At 43.8% G+C, this 25,858-nt stretch overlaps 1 protein-coding gene across 1 annotated transcript in view; it reads right to left on the bottom strand.

Moving 5' to 3' along the window:
- PDE6A (phosphodiesterase 6A) overlaps positions 1 to 13,944 on the bottom strand; it is a 74,655-nt gene extending 60,711 nt beyond the window's left edge. The window contains exons 1-4 of the mRNA XM_043465002.1: positions 13,381 to 13,944; positions 2,467 to 2,619; positions 1,757 to 1,846; positions 1,063 to 1,203 (exon numbers count right to left, since the gene is read on the bottom strand). Of these exons, the coding sequence (XP_043320937.1) occupies positions 1,063 to 1,203; positions 1,757 to 1,846; positions 2,467 to 2,619; positions 13,381 to 13,854 (858 nt within the window). The 5' untranslated portion in view covers positions 13,855 to 13,944. The remainder of the gene's footprint in view (positions 1 to 1,062; positions 1,204 to 1,756; positions 1,847 to 2,466; positions 2,620 to 13,380) is intronic.
- Between the last annotated feature and the right edge of the window lie 11,914 nt (positions 13,945 to 25,858).

Raw genomic sequence — 25,858 nt, 5'->3', positions numbered from 1 at the left:
AGTTTTCTCTGGATATATATCCAGGGATGAGATTACTGGATCATATCATAATTCTATTTTTAGTTTTCTGAGGAACCTCTATACTCTTCTCCATAGTGACTGTACCGCTTTACATTCCCACCAACAGAGTAGGAGGTAGAAAAGGTTCCCTTTTCTCCACACCCTCTCCAGCATTTATTATTTGAAGACTTTTTGATGATTAGCTCAGCAATTTTGAAACTGCTCCTCAGAAGATTCTAATTTACTGTCACATTTGGGAGCCTCTGGACTAGAACTAATGTCTTTTCCAACCCCAGATTCTGTAATTCATTTATTCATTCAACCAAATATTTGGAGGGTCTCCACTGGGCTGTGTACCACATGCAATATGACAAAGGGCACAGAATGAAACTGACAGTTTAGTCTTAGGATTTTGGTAGCGGAAGTATATCTAGATAATTCTGGAACTCTGTGCCAAGGCATAAAATGATTAGCTGCAAAGACAGGCAGAGAAAGAACAACGGGAGAGTCAGTTTGGTGAAAACTAGCTGAAGAACCTGACTGGAGGCCATTTGAGTCTCTCTGCCTCCTTAGCCAACATGGCTTCAGAGCATTCTGAGGGACCAGATCTAAGTATGTACCCCCACTTTCACGGCCTGGATGAGCTCTGGTCTCCACACACCATAGGAAAGGTTTCTGCCCACCTTTGAGTGTAGTTTCTGACAGTCTCTGAAGTTGGCAACTTTCTTCTTGCTGCTCTTTCACCCTACATGGAAACTTCTTTATCACTCACCTTACCACCTCATCATGCCTTCTTCTCACATGCTCATTTTTTCCCTATGGACTGGGGAAGATAGAGGTTATTTTTCCTCCCCTGTGCCCTGGAATGACTTTTCCTCTGTAAAGGCTGGTACTCCTCTCCTCAGTGTAAAAGACCTATGAAAAACCTTTCATAACCATCCACCTCCTGCCAGCCATTTCCCTGTGCAACCGAATTCATGACACAAGGCTGGGTTCCACGTGGTATATAGCTGGTATATATTTAACCTGTTCTTGGAAATGTCTGCTCTTAAGTGTTCTCACCTTCTGCTTGGTCATGTCTAGGAGCCCCACGGAGTATCTGTCACAGTTGAGGAAGGCGCGGACTGTATACAGGGCTTTGTGGAACTGCCTCTCAATGTCTGTAAGCTCTTCAAAGACTTTGCTACCAGACCACAACAGTATCTGAAGAAATACAAAAACATAGTTAGTGTTCCTGAGGCACAGAACAGCAGCTCACAATAACCAAGAATAACTGCCCCTGTTTTGTAGATGGAGAAACTGAGGTTCAGAGAGGTGAATAATGGTGCAGCTTCTGTTGGGTCCAACTCTTTCCAATTCTTTTATCTCTTAGCTTGTTAATAACAATGATGATAACATACATTGACAGAGCCCAAGTACCCTACATACTTTATCCCATATCCCATAATTATCCCCATTTTTCAAAAGAGGAGCCTGAAGCTTGGAGAGGTTAAGTAATTTGCTCAAGGTCTTAGAACTGGTAAATGGCTTAGCAAGGATTCAAATACAAGCTGGCTGACATGAAAGCGTATACGTGCAGTCACCCTGGGTTACAGCTTTACAGACATCCATGACTCATGCACCCCAGGGATGCTGGGAGAGACTGTACGATACTTCCCAGGCACTTCTGTTACTACTGCCTTCTAGTTTAGCACATCATTGCTTAAGGAAGAGGACACCTTCAGTCCAGTTCATTCCCTCAAGTCAAGCCCTTTACCTGGCCACGTCGAGTCTCACAGTTGTGCAGGTAACTCAGGTGGAACACCTTCATGATTAGATTTGCAAAATTGAGGTACTTGAGAAGAATCTGAAAATCAAACAGCATGAGGAGAAACAGATGAGAAGGAGAAGTTCCTCTTCTGGCCACTTCTAGCATCAGCCGCTAAGTTTGAACATTTTCAAAGCTTCATCCGAGACAGTTTGAGCAGATGGATCATGGAAAGCTGACTCATAAAATGTTGCATTATGTGAAGGTAAAACTCACAGAATGTAGAATGTCAATGTTAATAGAAGTGTATTCACGAGAAGTTGCTACTGTTCATTGAGTTTGCAGGCCCTGTGATAAGTCATGTATGTATGTTATCTTGATGGTCACAAATGACCTCAAGAGATATTATAGATACTCTCTATAAAAGATACTATAAAATCATTCCCATTTTACAGATAAGAAATCTGAGGTTCAGAAAAACGTGCCTAAGTCAAACAGATATTAGCAGAACCAGAACCATTATCCCTACATTCTTATCTCTAGAGCCCAACATCTTAATCACTATCCTGTCCTGCCTCCCCCACAGATCATCAGACCACTAACTTCCTTGTCTTACAAAGGGGAAAGCCAAGGTCAGGAAAAATAGCAAGAGTCAGAGGATTTGTGAGCTGGGAGAATGTGCTGGCATGGCCCACCCGACAGTTTCTAAGCACTCTTACCTCTTCATCATTCTCGGTGAAGTGGGGCCCATCCACTTTATTCACAGCCATGATTATGGCCACCACGTCCTTCCCATTCATTATGGGAGAAGCCAAGATGTTCTTAGTCTGGTACTCTGTGAGGGTGTCCACGAAGTCACAGAAATGCTCATCCTAAAGGAAGACAAAGACAAGCGTGAGTGGGCAGAGGAAGAACAAAGACAGGAGAGCAACCCAGAGCCCCAGGTGCCCATGGTTACTGCTGTTGTTCAGTCGCTCAGTCGTGTCTGACTCTTTGCAACCCCATGGATGCAGCACACCACTTAACCCTGACCTTCACTGTCTTCTGGAGCTTGCTCAAATTCATGTCCACTGAGTCAGTGATGCCATCCAACCATCTTGTCTCTGTTGTGCTCTTCTCCTCCTCCCTTCAATCTTTCCCAGCATCGGGATCTTTTTTAATGGGTTGGCTCTCCACATCAGGTAGCCAAAATATTGGAGTTTCAGCTTCAGCATCAGTCCTTCCAATGAATATTCAGGGTTGATTTCCTTTAGGATTGACTGGTTTGATCTCCTTGTAGTCCAAGGGACTCTCAAGAGTCTTCTTCAACACCATAGTTCAAAAGCATCAGTTCTTTGGTACTCAACCTTCTTTATGGTCCAACTCTCACATCCATACATGACTACTGGAAAAACCATAGCTTTGACTAGATGGACCTTTGTCAGCAAAGTAATGTCTCTGCTTTTTAATATGCTATCTAGGTTGGTCGTAGCTTTTCTTCCAAGGAGCAAGCATCTTTTAATCTCATGGCTACAGTCTCCATTTGCAGTGATTTTGGAGCCCAAGAAAATAAAGTCTCACTGTTTCCATTGTTTCCCTATCTATTTGCCATGATGTGATGGGACCAGATGCCATGATCTTAGTTTTCTGCATGTTGAGTTTTAAGCCACCTTTTTCACTCTCTTCTTTCACTTTCATCAAGAGACTCTTTAGTTCCTCTTTGCTTTCTGCCATTAGGGTGGTGTCATCTGCATATCTGAAGTTATTGATATTTCTCCTGGCAATCTTGATTTCAGCCTGTGCTTCATCCAGCCCAGCCTTTCTCATGATGTACTCTGCATAGAAGTTGAATAAGCAGGGCAACAACATACAGCCTTGATGTACTCCTTTCCCAATTTGGAACCAATCTGTTGTTCCATGTCCAGTTATAACTGTTGCTTTTTGACCTGCATACAGGTTTCCCAGGAGACAGGTAAGGTGGTCTGGTATTCCCATCTCTTTAAGAATTTTCCACAGTTTGTTGTAGAGTTGGGATAAAGAGGCTCCCCATTCTCTTGTTGACAAAAGAATGAAACCAGTTCCATCTACTCCCCTTCATCAGGGACAAGGCAATTAGAGATGGTTTCTGCCCTGGAAGTCCCCAAAATCCAGTAGAAGAAAGTCTGAAATACACTAAGGGTTATGGAGATGTGAGCAAAGCACTGGAGGGACCCAAGCGTGGAGGTGGAGGGTTGGCTTTGTCTGTGGAGGAAGATTTTGAGAAGGCTCTCTTCCACTGATGACAGTTAAGCATAAAACAGAAACTTGAGTGAGGAAAAGACCTTAGTGAATATAACCATTGCAGTTGCTAGCAGGTGTTGTGTGTGGTGCTCACTGTATTCTTCCCAATGACCCAAGAGATGGGACCATTAGTAGTTCATCTTATGAAGGGGGAAACTGAAACTCAAGATTAACATTACTTATTATTTGTGTGTGTATGTGATTCAAGAAACTGCCCTCAGCTCTGCTGCTTCATCCAGGGAAGCTTCATTTCAGGGAAGCCTGGATAATTGTAGACCTGGGTCTGGGTCATTGAACCAAAGAATTTGTTACTTCCAGCTTTTATTTATTTATTTATTGGCTGCATTGGGTCTTCGTTGCTGCATGCGGGCTTTCTCTAGTTGTGGCGTTGGGGGTTACTCTTCATTGCGGTTCATGGGCTTCTCACTGTGGTGGTTTCTCTTGTGAAGCACAGGCTGTGGGCATTCAGGCTTCAGTAGTTGCAGCACACGGTCTCAGTAATTGTGGTTCGTGAGCTTTAGAGCCTGGGCTCAGTAGCTCTGGCTCACAGGCTTAATTGCTCTGAGACATGTGGAATCTTCCCGGACCAGGACTAAACCTGTACCCCTGCATTGGCAGGCAGGTTCTTATCCACTGTACCACCAGGGAAGTCCGCTTTCAACTTTGTTTGCAATCCAGTTCTAGCACCACACAGCCAGTCCAATGAATATCCCCATTCCACAAATCTTAATGGAAGCCCCACTCTGTGTCAGGCCTTATGCTAAGCACTGGGGATAGAGGGAAGACTAAAATTCAGGCCAGCACACAGATGAACCACACAGAATTAACAGAATTCACACAGAATTAACACAGATGTCCTGTGTTAATAGTAACACAGGACATAAAGGTTGGCTCAAAGCAGTGGGAGTGCAGAGGAGCACACACCCCCCACACCCCACCCTGAAGGCAAACTTAGAGGCCAGTATAGGGCGGTACAGTCTGGGTGGTCAGAAAGTGGGAACAGAGCCTGAATTGTTGTCTTAAATCCAAAAGAATCCACATTTCTGTTTCCTGGTCGCACTGTGCCCAACAGTTAGCGTTGCTGGGAACAGAAGCCAGCTGAGATGTGTACAGTTCATGCTGTTCTGAGAAGGAAATGTATTTTGCGGAGCTAATTCACAGACCTGTGCTAGAACTAGAACTTTCTCACACTGCACAAGTTCAGAGTGTGGTGCTCTGCATCTGTGGGTTCTTCCAGTTGGAGTGGGATTAAATAAACAGGCCCTCAGTGGGGTGGTGTATAAAAATAGAAAAATAAAAAAATAAAATAAAAATAAATAAATAAACAGGCCCTGTTGTCGATGAAGCTGTCTCAAACCAGTTGAAGGGTAAAGGAATTAAGAGAAGCCAGTAGTGCTCAACTTGAATTAGTGTTGGAGGATTAAGCAAAATCTCTAAAGAGGTATTAACCGCAAGGGTTTTCCATGTCACTCCCTAAGGGCAACTGATGAATCCCTAAATGCAAGCCTGAGTGGGACATGCCCAGACTCATTGCACCAAGTCAGCTCAGTCTTTCAGTATTCACTTCTGTCAAGGAAAGCAGTACTTGGGCCTTACCCGCATCTGAGGCAAATGTTACTGAGGCCACCAGTACCTTCCCTCCCACTGAGTTCTCAGCCCTAGAACTTTCTCACAAATAGGACAGCTGCCAATTGACTGGTGTCTGTATAATCATTGGCAACCTTATATTTTCAGCATATACAGAGTTCTCAACTGTGTCACAGAACCTCAATTTATCAGTGACGGAGGGGCCTTAAAGGCCACTTTGCTAAAACTATTTTGTTTATTTCTTTTTTATTTGGTTGTGTCTGGTCTTAGTTGCTGCATGAGGGATCTTTTTCTTTAGCTGTGGCATTTGAGCTCTTAGTTGCAGCATGTTGGATCTAGTTCCCTGATCAAGGATTGAATCTGGGCCCCCTGCATTGGGAACACTTTCTTAACCATTAGATCACCAGGGAAGTCACTAACCTATCTGTTTTAAAGCCCAGGAATCAGAAGTTGAGTGGAGAAAAGCCCAAAGTCGTTCATTCATTCAGTTGGCATTAACAGAGAGCCTTTAATGTATGCTAGGTAGTTTTGGCAGTGAACAAGACAGGTGAATATCTTTCCCTAGTAAAGCTTCCACTCAAATGGTGTGGACAGACAAAAAGCAAATAAACATCTGCTTTGAAGAAGAGAAACTGGATGATGCTATAGAAAGTGATGGAAGCGGGGGTAGGTTGAACCTGCTCTGGTCAGTCCTGGCGGGTAGGGAGGTTTCTCTAAGAGGTAGTGCAGAGAGTGAAGGCTCAGAAGAGCCAGCCAGACAGAAGTATATTCCAAGCAGAGGGCACAGAGGATGCCAAGGAGCAGGGGGCAATGAACTGACTGATCCGAAAAACAGGAAGAAGACCTGCTTAGTGAGGGAGATTGGAGGGCAATGAAGTCAGAGAGGTGGCACGCGTGCCTATGTACATGCTAAGCTGCTTCAGTCGTGTCTGAGTCTTTGTGACTCTATGGGCTGTAGCCAGCCAGGCTCCTCTGTTCAAGGGATTCTCCAGGCAAGAATACTGGAGTGGGTAACCATTTCCTTCTCCAGGGGATCTTCCCAACTCAGGGATCGAACCCAGGTCTCCTGCATTGAAGGCAGATTCTTTACCATCTGAGCCACCAGGGAAGCCCCTCAGAAAGGTGGGCAGAGGCCTTACGTGACAGGGCCTTGGAGGCCACTAGAAGAGCTTAGATTTTATTCCAATGTAATTCGAGACTGCTTCTCATTCCTGGAAACCCAGTTTCTCTTTTCAAACATCCTCTGTGCCAAGCTCCAGTGTGTCCCATGATGAGATCTATTTATTGAATAACTTTCACTCTCAGTGATGTACTAGGCCCAGAGCCAGACAGTTCATTAACTCTCACATCTTCCCTGTCACGTAGAACTCTCTCCTTCCCTGTTTTATGGACAATTCTCCTGCTCATAAGTGCAGAGCCACTGCATTCATTCATTCATTCATTCACTGATACACTGATCGGCTCATTGACGGATTGATTCATTCATCCACTTGTATTTACCGAGCACTGGCTCTGTGAGAGGCACTGGGTCTGCCAAGACCAGTAAGAAAGGTGAGGTTGTCCTCAGTGGGTTGTCACTGTATAGTGGGGACATCATGTAAAGCATGAACTCACAATTCAAGCCATAATGTGAAGAAAGCCCCCAGAGGATTGGTGGTATCCTGGGGCCCCAGGAGGTAGTGACTTGTTCTCTGAGTGGCTTCATGAGCCTGTCAGCAGTTGAAACCTCTCCAAGCCTCAGTTTCCTCCTCAGTAAAATCACAGTGTCAGACCAGGTTCTCTCTGAGGTTTCTTTCTGGCCTGGCATGACACCCAGGTGTCATAGGGCGGGAAGGAGAGCAGGACAACCAGTGTAAGAGCCTCTGGAAATGACAGTGCTTTTAGGTTCAGTCTTCAGAAATGGGATTATCACTGTCTAAAAGAAACTCACTGTTTTCCTTTACTCTCACATAACTACCATATTCACAACACTTTGCAAACCAGATATGTAGTTTTTTTTTTCCCCACACTGACCAGTTCTCTGACACTAGCTGTGTATCCAACAATTCAGTTCAGTTCTGACACTGTTTACCTGGAGAACAGGAACCTACAGCTGAAGGGCTCAGCCTTTCAAGACTGCCCCTGCTTCAGAGGCTAATGTCAAGTCATAGATTGTCATCTGTACTTCTGCCTGACTGGCTGTAAATCGAGGTTCCAGTCACCCACTCCTTGGGTTTGATTATTTGCCAGAAAAGCTCATAGAACTCAGGGAAGTATTTACATTTACAGTCTTAGAATAGAATAAGGGTACTGATTGATGAATTGTCAGATAAAGAGATATATAAGGTGAGATCCAGAAAGGTCCTGTGTGCTGAAGATTCTGTCCCCTGGAGTTGGGGTGTACACTACCCTCCCAGCACATGCATGTATGTGTTCACCAGCCCAGAAGGTCTCAGAACCCTGTTTTTTGAGGTTTTTTTATGACAGTTTAATCACAAAGGCATAATCAATTATTAACCCCATTTCCAGCCCCTCTCCCCTCTTACGAGAATGTTGTTGTTTAGTTGCTAAGTCGAGTCCAACTCTTTTGCAACCACCTGGACTGTAGCCCGCCAGGCTCCTCTATCCATAGGATTTCCCAGGTAAGAATACTGGAGTAGGTTGCCATTTCCTTCTCCAGGAGATCTTGCTGACCCAGGGATCGAACCTGAGTCTCTCGAATTGGTGGGTGTGTGCTAAGTCACTTTGGTCATGTCCAACTCTTTGCAACCCTATGGACCATAGCCTGCCAGGCTCCTCTGTCCATGGGATTCTCCAGGCAACAGTACTGGAGTGGATTGCCGTTGCCCTCCTCCAGGAGATCTTCCCAACCTAGGGATTGAACCTGCATCTCTTATGTCCTCCTGCATTGGCAGGCGAGTTCTTTACCACTAGCACCACCTGGGAAACCCTCTTAAGAGAATAGGGGATGGGCTGAAGGTTTCAGGTGTCTAATCAAGGCTTTATCTTTCTGGTCCCCATCCAGGAGTCCACCAAGAGTCCTCTCATTAGAACAAAAGACCACCTACCACCCAGGAAACTCCAAGGGACTTAGGAGCTCTGTGTCAGATGGTTCTATCACTCAGGAAATTACAAGGGTCAGTTCTGTGTCAGGAACCAGGACAAAGACCAAATAAATATTTCTTTTTATAAATCACAATATCACAGCCCATTGGGAAAGGGCCATCACTTATTATTCACTCAATAAACTATAATGAGGACCCATTCTGTCCCAGGCCCTGGGCTAGGTCTGGGGACCAGTAATGGTGAATAAGATACGCAGGAATAGACAAGCCTTGTGGGCTTTCCCAACGAGAAAGGGTAAAGAATAAATACACAGACATACACTGAATGTCAAGTAGGATTGCCAGATTTAGCAAATAAACACAGGGATTAATTAAGTTTTAATTTCAGGTAAACAATTTTTTTAGTATATCATATATTGCATACGGTATACTATAGTGTGAGCTGGACACTCTTGGTAGTTGTTTGTTTTCATTTTTGTAATGTAAGTGTATGACTGAGGGTTTGATTGTTGACATCCATCTCAAAGATGGCTATCTGGCTATCTCAAGTAGACACATTGTCAGCCACACACTAGATAAAGAGCCATGCCACCTCCTCACACTGAGGCTCCTTTGTTTTAAAGATCTTGGTTGATCTTGATAACTGATCATTTGGAGCCACTTTTTGCTTTCTATTTTCTCTTACCAAGATTTCAATTTCTGCTCTTATGTTTTAAATTCGCTAATAAAAAGTGAGCCCATGAAACCCTCGACCCTCATGAAAATCCTAGGCCAGAGCCCACTCTCTCCCTCTCTAACCTGAGACCTCCTTGTGTGGCCCCAGGTATGCAATGTAATTTCCAGGTCTTATAAGTAATAAGCCTTTGTTTTTTCAGTTTCCTGATCACTAGTGCTAAGGGGTATCTTGCATTCATCATTGGAACCACAAGGGCTTGTCCAGTCACAGCATTGAATATTGACAGTTTAACAGTTATTGGCACGTAACACATACTAAAATAGTTCTCTGGGGCCTCCCTGGTGGTCCGGTGGTTAATACTCACACTTCCATCGCAGGAGGCATGGATTCAATCCCTGCTTGGGGAACTAGGATCCCACATGGCATGCAGCTCAACCAAAAAAAAAAGTACTCTTTGTTTATCTAAGATTCAAATTCAACTGGGCAGCTTACATTATATCTAGCAGCCCTAATGACAAGCTGCCCCCAAGAAGATCCCAAGGATAATTAAGAATGTGTCAGAGCACGGGAGCCACATTACAACCACAGGAAACCCCATACATGGTTTTACATTTTTCAATGCAGTAATTACAACCACTTTCAGGTTTTGGTGGGGGCTGCTGGGAAGTGTGCTAAAGGCTAAGAGTATCACTTATTAGTGGTTCAGGGACCACCCACCCCCCAGTCTATACCATATCCCTGCTTCTTCTCCATCCAGCTCCCAGTGTCTGTCCACAGACCCCAATAAAGTATGATATCTCAAGGAGGAAGATATGTACAACTGAAGGACACAGGCTTGCTGACCTGAACTGACATCACTTCAGACCTGAGGCACACACCACGGGGGCTGCCTGGCCCAAAAGCTTCCCGGGAACACAGCCATCCCGTCCAGGATGAACTTTGGGGCTGACAAGGAAACAGCAGGCTGTCCTTTAGCACAGGGGCTCAGCAAACTCTTAGGGATATTTTAGGATCAGAGAGTCTACTTAAATCCTCAGGCCCTCAACACCAGGGTCCACAGAAGCTTTCAGCACCTCTGTTCTCTGTTTTTCCCACAAACAAAATCTAAACTGAAAGCTCCAGAAAGACAGGACTGGATTCCTCTCCAAGACCCACACAGACATGATCCAGCATCTATTCCATAGAATAAATTCCTTAACAGCAACAACAAAGTAGTAGTAATATTAACAAGGAGGAGAAGCTGCCGTAAGAGCCTAAACTATGCACTAAGAACTATGCTAGAGGAGAAAGAATTCTCTCCTTTTATCCTACACAACACTTAGAGAAGCTAGGCTTTCTCCCTCTACTCTACAAATCAGGAAGTGAGCCCACACAAGCTAAACAGTTTGCCAAGGCCATGTTATTAGAAAGGGAGTCTTGATTCACACCCAGATCTGCCCTCAAAGCTTAACATCTCAATTTTCTGCCACGGGATATGCAACAACCTGTTTTTTGTACACCGCACTTAGTTTAATGCACTCGTTTTATAGGCCAGGAGGAAGTAGAGAATAGCAGAGCAGTGATGGGTGTGGCACCAGTCAGAGTGCCTGAATTCAAATCCCTGCTCTGCCGCTTTCTGTGTGACTGAGAAAAGATTTCAATTTCATCATATGTAAAACAGGGATAATCAGTTATAAGTCTGTGACAACCCATGTTGGCTACAGTTGAAGTCTAGAGAGAGTTGAAGGGAGAACAGACTCTAGTCCAGATGGGTGAGTCCTCAGGAAAGTTCCCAGGGTGCAGAATTACCCTTACCCTAGGAGGGGCAAGGAGAGAGGAACCCCATAGGAGATCTAGCCTAGCATACTTCAAAGAAAACCAGGTTCCACAAAGGCCCAAGTCTGCGCCTTTCATCTTGCCAAGAAACTCAAGGAACTTTCTAGTGGTCCAGTAGCTAAGACTCTGCCCTCCCAGTGCAGGGGGCCAGGGTTCACTCCCTGGTCAGGAAACTAAATCCCATGTACTGCAGCTAAGAATTCGCCAGCCCCAACTAAAGATTTCCCCATGCCATAACTAGAGGATCCTTCGTGCCATCACTAAGACCTGGTACAGTCAAATAATGAAGGAATTAGTTTTTTTCAAAAAAGGAATCCAAGTCAAAAGGATAATCCATTGGAATTCTTACAGCTGTACATGTGAAGTCCAGGAAGCTCTGCTCTGATGCCTTGGTGACTTTGGGCAAGCCCCTTCTCAAGATCTTCTGACTCCAGACTTCTCATCCATTAAATAAGTCAGCTGGATGAGACAATCTCTGAAGCCCCATACCTCCCCAGCTTTTAATTTTAAGACCTTTAATCTGAAATTAGGTTAGAGATAAGGGGAACACAAAGTCACAAAATGTCCAGGCTGGATCTTGGGAATGACTGAACACAGGCTCCTGGTTAGGCCAGTGCAGCAATAAATGAGACCCACATGGGCCTTGCCAGCATAGGGCAAATATTGGGGTGAGACGGGTGTTAAAGGGATTATTGCAAAATTACCTGAGTGTGAGTCTTTTTGCTAAGTATTTGTTGAGCATCTTCTTTGTGCCAAACCTTTGCTATAAAGTGAACAGTTGCTATAAAGTGGACAAACATTTGGTATAAAGTGGACAACAAGGCAGGCACGGTCCCTGGCTTCCAGGGCTTATTGTGGTAAATGGTTTTAGGGAGGAAACTTAGAGAAGGATCTGGGAGGGTCTCCCTGAGGAAGTGAACTTTAAGCTAAGATCTGAAGGATGAGTAGGAGTGGACCCTGACTGATGGTTATGGGGAGAACTGCATTAAATGATTTGCTGTAGGTGATCAAAGAAGTCTTTGTCAGGGCTGCCAGGAGAATCCCACAGAACCCTAAACTCTTAGAAGACAGAGCCAAGTGCTTAACCAAGTGGTCAATTTAGCATTTCCGTAATGACTGTCAGCCTATGTCTCCTGACGCAAAGCACAAAGTAAAAATAATATCACCTCTGTGACAGTCCTGCCAGAAATGCGTAGCCTGAACCTAAATGTGAAGACACATCAGACAAGCCCAAATGGAGGGCCATTTCTGCAGAACAAGTTGGCCTGTATCCTTCAAAAACAGAGTCATGGAAAACAAAGATAGATTGAGAAACTGTTTCAGATCGGAGACTAAAGAGACAGTGCTAAATGGGCATCATTGAGACGATTCGCAAATAACTGAATATGGACTGTTCATTAGATAAGAGTATTGTGACCACTGTCACATTTCCTGAGTTTGATCATTGTACTTTGGCTATGTAAGAAATGTCCTTGTTCTGGAAATACACAGAAAAATTCCTGGGGTTAAAAGGACATGTTGTCTGTGTTTGTCTCCCAAATGCCTCAGAAAAAATGGAGACATAAAGCAAATGTGGTAAGGTGTAAGTGAAAGTTGCTCAGTCGTGTCCAAGTCTTTGAGACCCCATGGACTATACAGTCCATAGAATTCTCCTTCCCTTCTCCAGAGGATCTTCCCAACCCAGGGATTGAACCCAGGTCTCCTGTGTTGCAGGTGGATTGTTTCCCAGCTGAGCCATCAGGGAAACCAGGTAAGGTGTAAACAGTTGATGAATTGGGATGAACAACATACAGTTCTTGGTACTATATTTTAAACTCTTCTGATTTTTTTTTTAATAAAAAGTTATCAATAAACAAATAGAATTCCCTGGTGATCTAGTGGTTAAGAATCTGCCTGGCAATGCAGGGGACACAGGTTCGATCCCTGGTCTGAGAGGATCCCACTATGTGGTAACTACTGAGCCCAAGGACCTAGAGCCCAAGCTCCGCAACAAGAGAAGCCACCACATGCTGCAAGGAAGAGTAGCTCTTTACTCACAGCAACTAGAGAAAGCCCTCACAGAACAATGAAGACCCAGAGCAGCAAAAAATAAATTAATTAAAAAAAATAGACAAGTGAAAAAAGAAAGAAAAGTGCTAAGTGGTCACCAGCCTCATCTTGGCGGCCGACAGCTCCCCATCCCATATACCCTCCCCTCCTAACCCCATGGAATAATGCCTCCCTGCCCCCCACTCCCACGGGGAAGAGGATACCTCCTCTGTGTTGGGGACATTGATGATCTTTTTAGAGAGCGCGACATGGCCCACCACTCCCATGTCCAGGGGGAACACGATCTCTGAGTCAGGCACCACCAGGCACTCCTCAAGCACAGCATCCTTGTGGACATTGAAGAGCCGGGTGGCCAGCTCTGCGATACCATTCCGGGCCCTGTACATGAACAGGCTCATGCGGTCAGCCTGCAGCAGGAAGCACAGCTTCTTCATGACATTGAAGACACACTTTTCGGCCTGCAGGTTGTCCTGAAAGTCCCGCAGGAGGTCGAAGATAATTTCACTCTCTTCCACGCAGCTCAGCGGGTGGTAGTTGCTGAAGTCCACGGCTGCCTCCCTGGGTCCCAGCAGGTCCGAGATGACCTTGGCCCGGTAGCGCAGGTTGTAGTACTGTTTGGCAAAGCCAACATTCGAGTCCAGAAACTTCTCTACCTCCTCTGCCGTCACCTCGCCCATGACTGGGAATTGCACTGTCTATTTCTGTGGATGAGGGTGAGCCTGGCCTAGACTTCTCTGAGTCTTGTCTGTGAACCTCGCTGGTGTGGCTGCAGAGCAGAGTGAGTGAGCTTGGGAGATTAAATCATTAATATTTCCCCAGAACAAGGATTATGAGGATCAGGGTGTTCCGGATGCTCCTGGGCCCCAGATGGGAGAGGTGAGAGTTCTCTTTTCACCTTGGTCTGCTAATAGGAGAAGAAAATTTGGCACAGAGCTGGCATTGAGATCAAGTAAAAGAAAACACCAAAAACAGAGGCTGCAAACTGCTAACACAAGACATCATACTGTTATAAACATGCTTTTCTCTGCCCTGTATGGTATTTTTCTTTAACATTTAACATGGAAGCCCATGTTTACTGTTTAAGAGGTTCATTTAGCTTCTCTCAGAGAATCAGAAGATCTAACAACTCCATATCCAGTTCCTCGGCAACAGAAATGGCTAGAGCTGACAGGAACTGGGCATCCACCTCCCGCCCCTCGCCCCTCACCCCACTCTTCTGCACCCCCGTCCCCAGGATCTCCCTAACACACAGCTTCCCTCTGCACGCTCGCCACTGAACTTGCTTCCCTTGTGCACATTATGGGTCAAATCTCCACATTACATCTCTGAATTTGAAAGACCTTTATAAAAACAGGGTTTCCCTGGTGGCTCAGCTGCAATGAGGGGGACCTGGGTTTGATCCCTGGGTTGGGAAGATCCCCTGGAGAAGGGAAAGACTACTCACTCCAGTATTCTGACCTGGAGAATTCCATGGACAGTATAGTCCATGGGGTTGCAAAGAGTTGGACACGACTGAGTGACTTTCACTTTTCACTTTGTAAAAACAACACCTTTCATAGTTGGTTTTTTTTCTATTATAATACTCATGTTTACTATAGAAAATACACAAAGAAGACCCTTAAAATCACCCATAATCCTGCTATTCAGAGGTAACCTTTAGTTAACATTTTTGTTTCTGTGCTTTACGTAGAGGCTTAACTTTCTATTGTCCTCAGTCCCTGATCTTTGGTTTGACATTTTAGGGTGCTTTTGCTGGCTTCAGTCAGTATCTTCTTGGGTTGTCAGTCAGAAACGCACACAATAGTGTGGGTTTTATCAGCTCCAGTGAGGCTCAAAATACCAGAATCCTCATCGGGTTGTCTCTCCTAACCCACTAGGGCAGGAAAAGAGTGCATTCTTTCTGGATAAAATTCACTGTAGTGACTATGGATATATATATGTGAGAGCCTGGCACACCTGTGTTAAAAACACTGTGGAATGTAGGATCATAGACTGTGCTTGGCACTTTGAGCTGTGTAAGTGAACTTTAATGGAAAGTATTAATAGATCACTTGCTTTATTGTAGAGTGTAATTAATTAATTTCCGGGATACTGTGCCTATTCAACACTGTGTATACAGATGACCCTTGGTCTGGTGGACCTTGCAACAACTTTTCCAAATACATCCACCGTAACTAACGTGAGCCCTCTGTCTGGAATGTGAATCCCTGGCTCGCCAGCTCCTCAGCCTCAAGGTCTCAGCTCATGCTAGTCACCCCTAATTGTCTTATCTAAAGGAGCCCCAATCACTCTCTCCCCAGTTCCTGCCTGCCATATCATCCATTTAATTCCTCTATGACTATTAAAATGTGTTTTCTTGTTTTATGTTTGTCAACTCTGTCTTCTTCTCTATACTGTGAGCTCTAGTGAGGGCAGGCACCTGTCAGGACTGATTGCTGAGCCTTTGCAAGGCTGCCTAGCATAATCCTTGATGCTCAGTAATGTTGTTTTTAAATGATGTTAGTGGTGGTTCATTTTGTGTGTTAGTTGGGCTAAAGGATGCCCAGGTAACTAGTAAAACATTATTTCTGGGTTTGTCATTAAGGGTGTTTCAGAAGAGATAGGGATTTGAGTCAGTAGACAAAGTAATGAATTTTACCCTCCCCAACACAGGTGAGCATCCCCCAATCCATCAGGAGATTGAATAGGGGGAAAAAAAATGGTGAGGGGAGAGTGAATTGGCCCTCTGCTTGAGCTGGGACATCTATCTTCTCCTGCCCTTATATGTTGGCACTCCTGATTCTTGGACTCAGGCTAGGACTTAAACCTTCGTCCCTTGGACTCAAACTGAATTATATTACTCTGCCTACTACAAAGCCCTATATTTCTTTTTTTGGCTGCACTGGGTCTTCCCTGAGGTGTATGGACTTCTCTCTAGTTGTGGCATGTGGGCTTAGTTGTCCTGCAGCATCTGGAATCTGAGTTCCCAACCAGGGGTTGAACCCCCATCCCCTGCATTGAAAGGCAGATTCCTAACTAACTACTGGGCCACCAGGGAAGTCCCACAAAATCCTATATATTCTTGATTAAAATTTAGAAAGTACAGGAAGTTATAAAAGAAAAAATTGAAATAAAACATAATCCCAGATTTTATCGTCACCAATAGTCTTTGTATATTTTTTCATCCTTCCATATCTATCTATATCTATACATATATTCTCATATATTCTCAATACTCATATATTGGCATTTTGGGCTCAGTAATTCTTTGTTGTGGGAAGCTGTCCTGTACACTATAAAGGTGCTTAGCAACATTCCTGGCCTCTACCCACTAGATGCCAATAGCACTCCCTTCCCTTTAAGTTGTGGAAATAAAAAATATTTCCAGACATTTCCTAATGTCCCCTGAGATCAAATTATTCCTATTGAGAACAACCGCTCCACTCCTCTGTTGTTTCTAATCTTCTAATAGTATAAATTATGCTCTAATGAACACTTACATTTCTTAGTGGAAATATCTAGAAGTGAAATCCCAGGCCCAAAGAGCTTGTAGCTATCTAAGGGTTTGAATAAATAATGCGAATTTTGCTCTACAAGGCTCTATCAGAGTGTGTGTTCTAACCCACACTCTGAGGCTGTTCTAACCCCTACTGCACCCCTCAAAAAATTGAGCAATCTTTCTTAATCCTGACATTAATAGCACTCCGAAATTTGGCCCCAATATTCCTTCTTACTTTATTTTGTACAGTTTCTCTACACCTGCTCTAAGCTCCACCCTAGTGTTTTCCATTCTCTCTGACTTTGCCTCTTTATTCTTGCTGAGCTCTTGGCCTGTCCCATACCACCCAGTCCAAATGCTGTTCCCACCATGGATTTTTTATGCTCCAGTTAGACTTTTTCTACTTTGAACTCCAAACTATTGGTTTGCTTCCATGTCAATAGGAGTTTCTACATTCTAGGCTGTGTTATTTCTATACATTTGTACTCTCATCAAACTCAAAGTCTTTGAGGATAGGAGTAAAGCGTTACCCCTTTTAAAAAGTCTCTACAACAGGCCAGCCCAGGTCCTTTCCTGTCATATGCCCACCGGGCTTAGCTCTGGCTGGGAATATAAGCAACTCTTTTGCAAGAAATCTATTTTTACCTTATTTTTCAATATGCCAGAATGAGATAGTCAAATCTGCTAACAAACTTTAGTGCTAGTTGTTGGCTAGGTAGGGATAAGCTAGTATTTGCATCAGGTCACCTCCTATAAGCCTGTTCAATGGGCCTGATTTCAGATGTCAGCGAAGGAAAATCAAGCTTCTTTCATTGGAAACAGGGGCTACCAGTATGCGTAGGATAGAATGCTTTCTGTAGTCCAGTCTAAACACGAACATGTTCTACTTGAAAGAAGAAAACAGGACTGTAGGCCCAACAATGCCACTGACTCATTCTGTGACCTTGAAAATGTTCTGTTTTCTCTCAAGGCTCTGTTGATTTTCCTAAGAACAAAACAAAAGAGTTGAATAACATTATCTCTAGCACTCCTGGTTCCATGACTCCAAATGGGCTGGGATGAGACAAGACTGACCAGGAATGGCTGACCTCTGTGTTTCTGACCACAAGCCTTGCCAAAGGATCCTCCCAGAAGGAAAGCTGGAACTACTTATTTAACATAATCTCTACCCCAAGATCTATATTTCACTGAAAAGCTTTGAAAAGTTAGGTGACTCAAATCATAGATGATTTTAAAATATGTGTTGATTGAGATAAAATTCACATTACATAAAAACATCTTTTTAAAGGGTATAATTCAGGGGTTTTTAGTGTATTTCTTCTGTTGTGCCCCCACTAATCTATTTTCTCATCCTCTGGTAACTACTAATCTCCTTTCTCTGTGGATTTATCTATTCTGGACATTTCATATAAATAGAATTATACAATATGTGTGTGGCCTTTGTGTCTGACCATTCTCATTTAGCATAATATTTTCAAGGTTTATCCATCCAAAGAGCTTCATTCTTTTTTATGACTTAATAATGTTCCATTATGATGGATATAGATACCACATTTCATTTACCCATTTATTAGTTAGTGGACATGTAGGTTATTCTCACTTTTTAGCTATGCAAGTCTTTGTGTAGACATGTGATTTTGGTTCTCTTAGGTATATACCCAGGAGTGGAACTGCTGGGTCCATAGGTGGTTTTAAGACACAGAGTTTGGAGGTAAAGAGGAGGGAATAAAGGAAAGAAATAGGGCACAGCAAGGAATCAACTGGGTGAAGGAGAGGTATGTGTGGAAAGGTATTTTGTGAGGCACCTTTTTGGAAAGAAGAGGAGCATGAAATTCAGGAGCTGCTAGAATAGGAATGGGTTGTATTGTATGTCAGTGGCCACCGCAAATCCTAGTGTTATTGAAGTGGTGTCCACAGGCCCCCACTGTTCATCACTTGTGTTAATAGCAATGATGAGGGAACTGAGGATGTTCAACTAGGAAGAGGCTCTGAAAGATTATTGGGAGTGGAGTGTGCCAGCTTGTTCAGTGAGGAACCAGAGAGCCAGACAAGCCAGTAGGTCAGAGACAAAAGTTATTATACTAAGGCAACACCAAGGAATTCCCTGGCGTTCCAGTGGTTAGGACTTAGCACTCTCACTGCCAGGGCCCTAGGTTCGATCCCTGGTTGTGGAACTAAGATAGCCCAAGCCTTGCAGTGAGGGAAAAAGAAAAAAGCAATACCCATAGTGCTTAAGAGGTGGTGTGTAAATTATTTAATATCCCTGGACCTCACTTTGCTTAGCTATAAAATTAGAATTCTTTAACATGGTGGTTGTGGAGATGAAATAATATATTGTGTAATGTGCAGCTATGTACCCAGTGCATGTTAAGTTGAACCATATAAAATTGCTCCTCTTTGACTATTTTTGTCCTCTAGGGACAGCAGTTTCAGACTGTTCAATTTAATAGTAGTCATCCAATCATTATTAGTTATCACAACTATTGAAGATTAACCAGATTACCTTAAACATAGTCAAGTCCTTGTCATTGAAAGTAGGTAAGCCCAGGATAAGGCAGAGGATTTGAATATCAGCATTTAACTAGGAAGATGATTCCCGTTAATCAGTAAGGAAGTGGTTGCAAATATGTTTAAAATAATTTTTATTGGAGTATAGTTGATTTGCAATTTTCCCAGAGGAATAAGGAATTGGCCTAGAATGAGGATTGAGAGACTGGAGAGAAGGAAGTGGGTACAGTAGCAAGAAAAAGGTGTGGAAGACACATTGGTTGACTGGGAGACGGCCTGAGAAACAGTGGGGCCAGCCTGGGTAATTTACGTCACTGGGCGTTGAGTGTCCCCCCCCTTCAGGACATTTTGCTGACATTAAATGTTGATTTAGCCTCCATTTCCTGATTGGAGGACTTTCACCTCTGGCTTGCCAAACTGCACAACCTCTGTGAAGCCATAGAAGGGAAGTTTTCCTGGCCCCACCTTGGAACTGCTGGAATGGCCTCCAGCCTCATTTTATTGTGCTCCACCTTCATTTTATGGCTTCTCAGGTGTCACAATGGCAAAGAATCCACTTGCCAATGCAGGAGACACACGAGACTTGGGTTCTATTTCTGGGTCAGGAAGGTCCCCTGGAGTTGGAAATGGCAACTTGCTCCAGTATTCTTGCCCGGAAAATTCCACGGACAGAGGAGCCTGATGGTCTACTGTCCATGGGGCCACAAAGAGTCACACTCGACTGAGTGACCGAACACACACACAAACACACCCTCATTTTATAGTTAATCTTGGCTGTCTGGATATTTCATTTGTTCTTATCCTTGACCTAGAGTTGATGTCAGTTCCTCACTGTCCCGCCTCCTGACGTTAACTTAACGCCTTTATTGAGCAACTTGGGTTTCCTGTTGAGTCTGCCTCCAGAGCGTGGCTAGTCTGTGAAGTTGTCTTTGTTATACTTTGAGGATCTAACCTGGGTGATGGATGAGCCGTGCAAAATTTTCTCCTTAGATGCGTTTTAACCTTTACGTCATTTATATTTTCTCTTCTTTTTTTAATATTCATTTTTATTTATTTGTCTGTGCTGGGATCTTCAGTTGCTGCATGTGAGCTCTTATCTGAGGCCTGTGGGATCTAGTTCCCTGAACAGGGATCAATTTCCTAAAATCTGGTCTCAATTTTCTCATTTGTAAATTGTGGATAATAATGATACTTATTTTATAGAACTGTGGTGAGGCTTAGTGGCAGTGTATGTATAGAACTTTCTTTGTGGCTAGTTCTCAATAAAAAGTGTATGTTAGTCATTCAGTCATGTTTGACTCTCTGTGACCCTATGGACTGTAGCCCATCAGATTCTGCTGCCCATGGGATTCTCCAGGCAAGGATACTTGAGTGGGTTGCCATTCCCTTCTGCAGGGGATCTTCTGACCCAGGGATCAAACCAGATCTCCTGCATTGCAGGCAGATTCTTTACCACCTGAACCACCAGGGACGCCTATGAAGGTAGTTTAATACTTTTTGGGCTGCACCACAGAGCATGTGGGAGCTTAGTTCCCTGACTAGGGATCAAACCCCTGCTCTTTATATTGGAGGTATGGAGTCTTAACCACTGGACCATCAGGGAAGTCCCTAGATATTTTGTTTGTTTAACATGTATGTAAACATCTTTCTGTGCTATTAAATATTCCATTACCACATGACTTTTAATGGCCTCACAGAGTTCCACTGGGTGGCTGTACCATAATTTAACATATTTCTGACCATTGGTTATTTAGGCTGATTTTTTCCTTCTTTTTTCTTTTCTTTGGTATTCTTAAAGAACATTTGCTAAATCTTTGTGCACTTTCTTATTGTTGTCACCTTTTAATAAAAATATGAACAGAAAGAACAATTTCAACTACTAATCTTTTAAGATGTTATCCTGGCTATCCAAAAATAAAAGCATTTAAGTAAAGAAATGTTGAGAAAGTCAATATTTTAGTGCAGCGATCGTGTTCCATCTTGAATGACCATTTCCCACAGCACCTGGCCCAGAATCCTGAAAGAACATATCTGGAATGCTGGGGCTTGTTATCACTATGAAACCCCAAGTAACAGATCACTTTCTGTACCTAAATATTATAGCAAGGGTGACTTGTACTGCTTCACCCCCAGTGTAAGAGTTACATTTCTTTTCTTCTTCCAAATCAAATTGTATATGTTCCAAGCCCCCACCCCACAGTGCTGGCAGGATATCCAATCTCAATAATTACTGTGACCATCGTTCCACCCCAGGGTCATGTGAAGGCCTGTTGGTCTAACTCAGTTCAGCTGGAGAAAAGCCCTGTAACCTTATTTGCTTCATTCTGTGTCCACACATGTGCCCCTTGTCCAAACTGATAATGCCCCTGAAACAGTGCTGTTCTTGGCCAGGGTTCTGGGATTCTTGCTATGGCTTCAGGCTCCCAGAGCTACCAAAAGGCACCCACGTGGCAAACCTTCCCACCTCCCCAAGGCAGGACGAGGCCCAGGTCCTTGTCACTCGTAGATCCTGCCAAGCCTAGCCCTCTTGGCATAGGCTTTCAAAAATCTCCTTTCCTCCTCCATTCTTTCCCTCTCTGGGACAATTCAGTCTAATTTTCCTCAAAGGCCAAAAAGAAGACAGGATCTCTCCTTGAGTCTGAGAATAGTTACTTCCTATCCTGCCACACAGCATCCTTGAGAGGCAAGTGATCAAGAAGGGCCAAGCTCCCTCTAGGAACTGGGGGAGAGGGAGATGAGGAAAAGTGGAGAGGACTTCCCTGGTGGTCTGTGGCTAAGACTCCTTGTTACCAATGAAGGGGGCCCGGGTTCAGTCCCTGGTCAGGGAACTAGATCCTACAACTAAGAGCCTGCATGCCAGAACTAAGACCCAGCATGGTCAAGTTAATTAATTAGTTAAAAAGAATGGAAACAATATAAATGTCCATCAATGCTTACATGAATGATGGTCCCCCTGAAGAGTGGGATACCATGCAGCTGCTATGGCCAAAGATAGCCACAGCAATATTCCTTCCCCACCCCACATATCCTTCTTACAATGTGACTTTGATACGTCTCTTATTGAGACTTGCAAGTATGTGACTTTTGAGGCTAGATCCTAAAAGGCTATACAGCATCCTTCTATTACTGGAACCCTTGAAGTCTTCAGAGGTCATTTAAGCACAGACTGCCCTGAAACTGCCATGATGTGAGGAAGCCTAAACTAGCCCATACAGAGAGACACAGGGTGAGGCCCTGACTCTGCATGAAGAGAGATGTTCAGCCTTCAGCTTCTTCATTCTCTGTCTCCACTCTAGCCACCATCTGACTATATCGCTCTATGAGAGAACCAAGCCAGAACCACCCATGGAAACTCTCAGCAAACCTCCGACCCACAGAAACCATGAGAAATAACAAAATGAGTATTGGTATTTTAAGCTACTAAGTTTTGGAGTGATTTGTTACTTAGCAATAGATAGTCATAAAGGAGCTCTTTATGCACTGAGATGGAACAATCTTCAAAGTTTAGTATTATTAATTTCTAAGAGTATAGAATAATAATATATTGTATGCCCATTTCTTTTTTTTTAAAAATTATTTATTTATTTATTTGGCTGTGTCAGGTCTTAGCGGCAGCATGCAGGATCTTCATCGTCATGCGGGATCTTTCACTGCAGTGCATGGACTCTCTAGTTGTGGCACACAAGCTCCAGAGCGTGCAGGCTCAGTAGTTGCAGCAGGTGGATTTAGTTGCTCCAAGGCATATGGGATCTTAGTTCCCTGACCAGGGATTGAACCCATGTCTGTCCTCTGCATTGCAAGATGGATTCCTAACCACTGGACCACCAGGGAAGTCCCAGCCCATTTCGTTTTTTGTTTTTTTTTTTTTAAGTATATATGAGAGTGACTAATTGATTGGTTGATTGGGAGACTCTTGTACATGCATAGATCACTGGCTTGTCAACCCTAGGTGTACATCAGAATCTTCTGGTGGGCTTTTAAAAAGCATCAATGCCTGAGCCCACTCTTTCCCAACTCAATCATAATATCTGAGGATGAGACCAAAGTATTTTTATTTTCTAAAAGTTTCCCAAGAGATTCTGATGTGTAGCCAGAGTAGAGAACTTCTGGTATAGACTAACTTGGAAGGCAACAGAGGAAGCTGGTGCTGTGTTTGCCTCCAGAAAAGGATGCTGGGGTAAGAATGGATAGTGTAGGAGAGAGATCTACTTTTCATTGTAAACTCTTTGATATTTTGAATTTGTTTACTTGTACATGTTACCTATTTCTAAGAATAATCAGTGCTAGTTGCTCAGTCGTCTCTGACTCTTTGCGACCCTGTGGACTGGAGCCCACCAGGCTCCTCTGTCCATGGGATACTCCAGGCAAGAATACTGGAATGGGTAGCCTATCCCTTCTCCAGGGGATCTTCCTGACCCAAGAATTGAACTGGAGCCTCCTGCATTGCATGCGGATTCTTTACCAGCTGAGCTACCAGTGAGTTCTGCGTAAGAATAATCAAGTTAAATTAAAAAGAAAAAAAAAAAAGAAAATGAAAAAAGCAAAATAGCTGTATCAGCAGAAATTAATCCCAAATAGCAAATCAGTAACAGTCACTCAATAGTGGGGTCTCAAAGGAAGTGACCTATCCTTCCTGGAAGAGTGGGTAGTCAGGAAGGGCTGAGGAATTGAATCCTGAAGTAATCCCTAACCAGAGATGACTTCTTTGCTGGCCCATAACATCCCCAGTTAACACATCATTAGTTACTCTTTGGAAAATAGTTTGGGACAGAGTAATGGCTATAATGTGCAACCCTCTGGCTGCCAGTCACCTCTGTGCACCCTAAGACCAATAGGATGGAAAACACTTAGGCTTGATTGGGAGGGGTGAAGGGATCTGGGTTCTGGCTGGCTGGGCTGCTGACATGCTGTTATTGAGGAAAAGCTGATTATTACTTAGCCAGCTCTCCTTTAGCAGGGATTTGGTTATCTGTTTCACACCTTAAGATTCCTGCTGCAGAGAATTGGAGCATGATGAAGGCACGGTAGGAACAGTGGACCAAAGCCTAGCTGTATGAGGCCCCTGGGGATTTGTATGTGGGTAGGTGAGAGGACCACAACATTAAATAGCAGCCTGGATGCTGAATTAGGGGGGTGAGAGGCACCAATGAGAAGCCTGGGAGAGAGACAGCTATAACAAAGAAAACCCCTCCCTGTCCCATCTCAGAATCCACCACTTGTCAGTTGAGTGGCTCTGTTAAGTAACAATATTCCAAGCTGCGATTTCTTCATCTGCAAAGTAGACGAGAGGCTTCCATGGAGCTCAGTGGTAAAGAATCTGCCTGCCAATGCAGGAGATGCAGGTTCTACCCCTGGATAGGGAAGATGCCCTGGAGAAGGAAATGGCAACCTGCTCCAATATTCTTTCCCGAGAAACCCCGTGGACAGAGGAGCCTGTAGGAGGAGTCCTCCTACAGTCCATGAGACATGACTTAGCAACTCAAAAACAACAAAAGTTGACAAGAACGTATGGAATAAGAGAGAGAAAATGATAGCCGTTATTATATTAAACCAATCTTTAGTGGTATCTATTACACACAAGGATGGGGATAGAGTCTTACATTTGACTAACACAGTGAGTGTAGTGGTTAAGAGTGGGCTTTTCAGGCAGCTATAATTGGGTTGAAATCATGCTGTTGTCATTTATTAATAACCGTGGGACTGTGGACAGGTCACCTAATATCTCTGAGTCTCATTTCTTCACCTAAAAAGGGAGAATCATAACATAACACCCCCTCAAAAGCTTCTGCTGCTGCTGCTGCTAAATCGCTTCAGTCGTGTCCAACTCTGTGAGCCCCATAGACAGCCCACCAGGTTGCTCTGTCCACAGGATTCTCTAGGTAAGAATACTGGAGTGGGTTGCAATTCCCTTCTCCACAAAAGCTTCTATGAGGCCTAAATATGATAATAAATGTGAAGTTGTGTGCATCCAGAAATAAATAACCAGAAATTGTTAACTGTTGCCTTCTGTTTGTTTTGCAACTTATAAGGAGTAGACAAAATACATTAATACCCATTGTCTTACTTGACCCTCTCCAGGACTCTTGAGTGTGGGGCCATTAATTACCCTTGGAAAGGTGAGATTATGCAATTTGTCCTCATTGCTAAGAGATCGCACCAGGAGCAGAACCCAAGTGTTCTGATCCTGATATGGCTTGTGACTCTGGAAGTTCTGAATCTGGTGGGTGACAGAAACCTGAGGCTCATCTCAGGATAAGAAAGGGAGTTCCTTGAATGCGTTCTTGAAAAGGGAAGAAAAGGAAGTTAACCATTTTGTTTCCTTCACTGGTTTTCTTTCACTCCCATCTATCCTATCATTCTATGCAATCATCATCTGTGAACCCCCCTACAGGCAATGTAAGATGGAAAATGAACAAATGAACATAAAATCTATATCGGATAGTGCCTAGTTTGTGGCACATAATTAAATGAAGACTACATGCTAGAAAGTGACTAGCAGGACAGTCGCCAAGGAAAGGGCAGGCAGGTCTTTAGGTTGACACTGGAGAAATAAGCAGAAACCAGGTACTGGAACCAGTGTCTAGGTTGAGAAAGAGAACAAACTTGTCAAAGGAGGTTAGGATGGGTGGAGAGGGCTGAAGGAAGGAGAGTTGCGACGTTAGAAGGAAGGGGCCGGGGCCCCGGACATTCAGGAC

This window comes from Cervus canadensis, chromosome 4 (assembly GCF_019320065.1).
Source record: "Cervus canadensis isolate Bull #8, Minnesota chromosome 4, ASM1932006v1, whole genome shotgun sequence".
In the NCBI taxonomy this organism is placed as follows: domain Eukaryota; kingdom Metazoa; phylum Chordata; class Mammalia; order Artiodactyla; family Cervidae; genus Cervus; species Cervus canadensis.
Note: the sequence above shows the minus strand (reverse complement) of the source record. Positions and strands in the feature narration are given on the sequence as shown.